Raw genomic sequence first — 6,398 nt, forward strand, 5'->3', positions numbered from 1 at the left:
TGAGAATGCACTGCCTTGCCATCTGTTCGTCCCGCCTCTTTTCTCATTTGTTCTACTTACTTTGACGAGCATGCGTGTTTTTCCCTAAAACGTATTTGCACAATTCGCGTTAGTTTAATGAGATCCCTTCACTGTTTTTGGTCGTTATGGTATTGTCTATATGTAAATTAATTGTGATGAATGCAAGCTTTTTAAATCATTTATGATAATGATGCACATTTCGACTAATCGCATTAAAAATAAGTACCAGAGACCATCGAATATCCGCAATGTTTGTTACAACAACGTCGAGGCGCTTTTGAACTACAACTAACCTGACTGGATGAAATATGCGAATAGTCTAGTCCGTGCATTGGTTGTGGAACAAAATTATACACTTATTTGAATGAATGCAGCATTTTATTCCCCCGTTGATAAAATGTTGGGATAAAACCCAAACTCAACAGATGCCTTCCCCTTCCCTGACATAAAATTAGTAACTGGGGATGCTTCATCCATTTCCCATCAAATTAGGCATTTCTAACAAATTAAGGCAACAATCCCCCTTGATTTATTAAACGGAAGTCCTAGGGCCCAGCTGCTGAAGAGATGGTTAGTTATTTTCACCTCAATGGTTAATCCTGGTTTATGCTAACTTTCTCGGTAAGGTATGCATCAGGCTTCAGTTATAGTTACGGCTCATAAACGCCGAAGGTCCACCGTGGAAAATGATGCACAAGCAGTTATAAGCCTAGTCTGGTGATTGCTATAATACAAGCATCTCCGGATGGGTTTGTGCATACCTTCTCTGGATCACACAAGCAGTTTCATTTTTATTAGTTGAGCTTCTTTATTCGTGACCGGTCAGATGATCATTTTAAATTCATAAATGGGAGCTCAATGTACGGTGGTGGAGCATCGCTTCATTGCGCTAAATTTGAGATTTCAACTAATTACATTGGGGCAACTCAACAACTTTTTCATAAAAATTCTCATCTTACGTATTTGTAAAATTGTCCAAATGTCGAAAATTTTTGGCTATTTAAGTTGCATTAATGTGTTGCGGTAGTACCTCCAGTTAGGCGCCGCATTGCGCCCACCTTAGCTCGCCACCCTTTGATGCAGTGAATTGAATGAAAGTGGACTTAGTTTTTTCTTTGCATTGACTGAAGAGCATCATTGTGAGCAGATCTACGGGTTTCCAATGGGTTAGTGAAAAATTCTGCTATGTGAAATTTATTGCTGTTTTTACAGTGGTATATTATTGTGTTTGGTTGAGGTGCTTGTACTTAAATTAATTTAGTAAAGTTAGTTGCCACTCCCATGCTAAGGCATTTTTCGTCAGTCAAAGTCGGATACTAGGCTATGTTAGAAATGTGGCGCACTACCGGAGTTTCAGTAAAATACTTTTAATTTTCTGAGCTACTGCAAATAGTCATAATAGGCTTACTTTTCCTGCTAGTTCTTCTATGCAACGATTTGACTCAAGTTTATGTATTTCCAAAGCAATATCTTCAGCCTCATTCGGAGCGCTTGTTTCACGAATTGGGGCCACCAGTGAAAATAAGCCATCTTAAACCTGTTTGAGATGTGTGAAGTAGAATCCCCTTAGTACCAAATTCCCACGGAACAATAGTTTCGCACGTGTTTTATTCACATTTTAAAATAGTGGGCATGGTTAAATTTAATGCTGTATTTACTTTTACCAGCATAACGCAGTCATCTTCGTTGACTAGGTCAGAAAGTGCTAAAAATCGTGCCGGAGTGGATATCATCGGCTCCTAAAGAGGATACGTACCCCAATGTGCCTAACCAGCAATATCCGTATCCCTTTAGTAGTCGCTGCGCAGTTAAGCATGTCGTCGACCAACTCGTCGACTCGTTCTAAGGACCTGAAGGTCACAATGGAAGAGTTAAACGCTGAGCCTATCGCATAAGAGTGCTGCATCTCTCTAATTCGTGCTACATATGATGCTGTTTACACATTTGTGTATCAATTCAAATATCTGTAAACTCAAACCAGCATTTGATGATGCATAACCAATTAATAAAGCACTTCAGAATTTTCCTCAACTAGATATTTGAAGTCTTATGTATAAACATCCTAGATACACGTATATACAAAAGGATCCGTGATTTAAATTGCAAATTCGATACCTGAGCAATGAATTAGTGACTTGCAGATATTTACTATCAGATTTATATCGCAACTGCCACTGTGGCAGCAAGGCAGGCTGGCTTTTGTTACTTACAAAACAGGGTTTGCCCAACTTCCGACTTCATTCCCCTTCCCCAAACTCGACTTCATTGCCTCTAGGGTTGTTTTAACCAACAACACCGTGACCTGTAGTCGTCGTTATTTGCGCTTTTTGGACATGCAATTTTGGTTTTCAGGCACAGTTTAGTGTAGCATTACCGCAGTATTTGGCAAGTGAGCGTGCCAGGCACAACCAGTGTCCTTTACTTCTGGTCGACAGTCATTTCATCAGACATAAATCAAATTTTAAGTGTAGATCAAAGCTGATACGGGTAGCGTTTGTTTACCGGTGCTGCTTACGTATTTACCGTGAAAGTGATAGTCTAAGGGTCTTAGTACTTAGCCGTGGCAAAATATCATTAATGAGAAATTAATCTTGGATACACGCTGATGGGCAATTATTTAGCAAATCTAACAAACAAAGAATGTGATCTACGCAAGTGTATTGGTCCACTGTTACTATCTTGTAGTAAAAAAGCGAGTTTGTCTTACATACGGATTGGAGATTACTTGTACATCCTCTCAAACCAATTGGTGTCTCACTTTAAAATGAGTGACTATAAACCGGTGTTAGCTCCAAAAAAATAAGTGGCGTCCCAAGTAATGGGAAGTAGTGTATGTGATATAATTACAATGTAGCAACGCTTTAATGGAAACTTGACTTCACTTTATTTTATGCGTGGTCCATGTAAGAAGCGGACTGATGTTCCTGTAGAGGTCGAAATGAGCAGGCTACCAGGTATTTACGGTTGATTCCATGCCATTATTTTTATGCAAAACGGTAAAAGCGCTAAAGGTGAATTCACAACCACCTCAAACGCAACTCTGACAAACAAACTCAACTTGGCCTCATGTCAATTACTGGGGTCTTAAGACAGGAGCCGCTACCATTTCTACTTCGCACAGGATCTGCTCTTACTGATAATTCATCAAGGCTTATTTATCAGCATTTGGAAACTTCCTATCTACATTTATGTCTTAGAATGCATTTATCTCGCATGCTTTGCTTGCTTTACAACTCAGAGGGATAATCCACGACTTATTAGATGACTGTGCTGGAGGAGAGAAGGTCTCAATTTGGCTAAATATTGGTGCGGTGGGCTGGTTCTGGGTAATTCTACGTAGACAATTGCAGCCACCGGAACTGTACATTCGCCTACTTAACTTGCTCTTCATAGATTTGTCAACTGGATCTGTCACCAACCCACACCCTTTACCAAGACCCCCATCACGTGATCACTGTCTAAAAGTCAGGTCAGTTAACGTGCGTGACTCAGGCTCGCATGTGGCCCGTGGTATGGGGTGTTCACATACAGGGGAAAGAGCTTCGCACTAGTGCAAATCCCGCTTAATCCAGTGCTCGACTTAAAAACTAGATTTTCCTCATTCAGTCTCAGGTAGTGGGAATACCCTACCCCATACCACTCCCCTCAGGCACAATCTCACGTCCATGTGCTGTCGCGCTTGCTGTTACCGAGGCCCTCCCCGCATCACACCAAAACACATTGCACCAGACCACATCACATGGTACCGCGTCGTGCCCAATCTACAGGAGCTAGGTGGCCTTAACAACACCGCCACTGGACCGCGCTTGCTCTCATCGCTGCAAAGCGTTAGCAACTCTGCTACCCAGGCAGCTGAGTTCGGCCTTCGTCTGCACCTGGACCTTCATCTCCAACTTCGAGCACACACAGACATCCAGCCTAAACAGAATCGCAGTGTTGACGCTTCGCCGTGTGGAGTGAAAGACTGTAGTACCTTTGCGATTGAGATTGAATCCAGGTCGAGAACCCGCAATTCACTAGCGCTCCATTGCATTAGCCACTTGACCGTGGCGTCACGCCTCATTTGTTAATGCTTTCGCAGGCAAAACTTGTGATTCATTCCTCCTGTGCATCTGTTTCCATTTGATCCAAACCTCTCCCCATTCTTCTGAGGCGGTGTAGGACCTTTGAAATGCCTGCATAAAGTACCCGATATGGATGATTAGTGTAATCAATTAGGTCAATGACATTGCCTTGATGGCTTTTTACTCACCATCATGGAGTTCGGTGAATTAATACATGCACTTAAAGACAGGTGGTTCGTGGCTTTTGGCAACTAGTTCATTTAAAAAATAGTATTAAGTATTTTTTTCCTCTGTGTATTCACATGCAAGGGCACAATTCGACTCGGACTGTGCACTGTCTTTGGATAGCAGACGCCACAAATCCTATTTATCGGATTTCTAGCTTGCTTCATTTATTCTCTTTTTGGAATTTAAATTCCGGGACATCCCCTTAATTGACAGGTTATATCGATTGGGAACTCTCCGCCCAACAGCATGTATTGCTTATGCGTTGGAATTCCATCGGTCCGCTCACAGATGGCCGACGTCTCGAGAACGCTACGTCCCATCCCGATGCTTTACCAAACATTTTCCAATTCAACCGTATTCGACAACGAACACTTTTAGGACTAAGTCTGAACTCTCAGAACAAACGCCCCGTCCGGCTACTGCGACGTTGTTGCGGAAATAACACCGACATACCCGATAGCATGTGACCCAAGGTGCATTAGAATGTACCAACCGTTGGACCTGTCCAACTCTAGGTCGCACCAGCGACTATACCAGATGCCCGCCAAACAGGGGCCGTCGACTACTGGCAAGGGCATGCCTACTGCAAATGCCTAGACTCCTTCGGGAACTACCCCCGACACCGCATCATACCGTAACTCACGCCCACAATCCAGGATCATGACCAGAGACACCGCGCAAGCAACTACACCACCATCCGTACAGTACCCAAACCTACTACTTAAAACGCCATCCAGAACCAGCCATGCCCACCACACCCCACCTCGGCAGATAACAAGACAATCGAAATGATGAATCCCTTTTATGTCGAATAGAATAACAATATGAAAGATTGGAATTATGTTTACTTCGATTCCGAACAGCACTTCTTACAGCAACTGCAAGGGCACAGGACGCAGGCACAGTTGCCAGGCTCGCAGGAGCAGCCCTTTTTGGTCTTGCAACCGTCACAGCACTTGCAGTCAGCAGGATCGCAGCACCCACCCTCGCAGCACGACCCACCAGCCATCCCTTTTTCCAACGTCGACAAGCACAGCGGATGCTGGATACTTCAGTATTTATATGCTCAATGAAGGCTTTCCCATTGCAATGGTGTTTCACATAGTAAATGCGCCTGCGCCGGCTCTAGGCTTTCACATATGCCGTGCGCATTACCTACACCCCATTGGTCACAACGATTTTAGCTGGTTTACTTCTAATTTTCATTGGTTAGGAAGGTGTGCTACTGCTTCGTCTCGCGTCGGTCAAACACATATACGAACAACAACCGAAGTGCTTTATGTCCACGATTTACTGCTTTTAAGTCGCGCCTTTTGACTTCATCAAATTTTTTATCCATAGCTGGTTTTAATTTTAGAGACATTCTCTATGTTCCTGGAGGTTTTATTTTTCCGGCAAATTTAACCTATTGCTGTGGTTTTCATATGCGGATCCTAGGTGTCGTGTTCGATGGGTTTTTCCTTTTTTAATATGAGTCCTGGGTTAGAAACCAATGTGGTTTCAATCCCGCTATTAAGACTAAGGCTTTAAATCGTAGTTTTCATAGGCAGTGTGTGATCCATTTTGATGGTCAGATTGCATCTTAGAATGGCTCCTTTTTCCATTCGATTGCCTCTTTTACAGTTAGTTTATTTCACCAACAGAGATGATAACTGGAAAAAATAAATTGCGAAGGAACAAATTTGCAGGACTAACTAGAGGGAAGTGGTGAAAGTGCATGATTTACAGCTCCAAATACAAGATTTTTCAATTCATTACTTTGAATCTGAATACAACCCGTTCCTTACAAATGTGCTTCAGCAAATTGTAAAAATGTGGACAAATTTGATTTAGGGTTGAGGAATTTGCCAATAGGATTTCCAGAACAAACGTTGCAATTAATTAGGCGTTTCAAAGGCTCATGCACAATTTTGGATTGCGAACCAAAAGGGTCAGCGTTCGGAGGAATAGTTTCACATAGTTTCAGTTTCTAGATGTGAAACAACTGCGGCAGTATTTGCCTCGGTAACGTGCTTTGATAGAGAACACTACGTGACTGTGATGTGGCGTATTTGGTGCATTAGTGGACATCCACAACCTAAAAGT

The 6,398-nt window shown here is 42.7% G+C and overlaps 1 protein-coding gene across 1 annotated transcript; it reads left to right on the plus strand. All coding sequences in view use genetic code 11, as the record gives it.

Moving 5' to 3' along the window:
* Window positions 1-3,686: 3,686 nt before the first annotated feature.
* On the plus strand, window positions 3,687-4,910 carry EGR_01907 (hypothetical protein; the record flags this gene model as incomplete). Its single annotated transcript, XM_024491156.1, has 3 exons — window positions 3,687-3,987; window positions 4,527-4,776; window positions 4,829-4,910. 3 exons carry the CDS (start codon window positions 3,687-3,689, stop codon window positions 4,908-4,910), a joined length of 633 nt encoding a protein of 210 aa, XP_024354612.1.
* Between the last annotated feature and the right edge of the window lie 1,488 nt (window positions 4,911-6,398).

The sequence above is a fragment of the Echinococcus granulosus genome, assembly GCF_000524195.1.
Source record: "Echinococcus granulosus chromosome Unknown EG_S00007, whole genome shotgun sequence".
NCBI lineage: Eukaryota > Metazoa > Platyhelminthes > Cestoda > Cyclophyllidea > Taeniidae > Echinococcus > Echinococcus granulosus.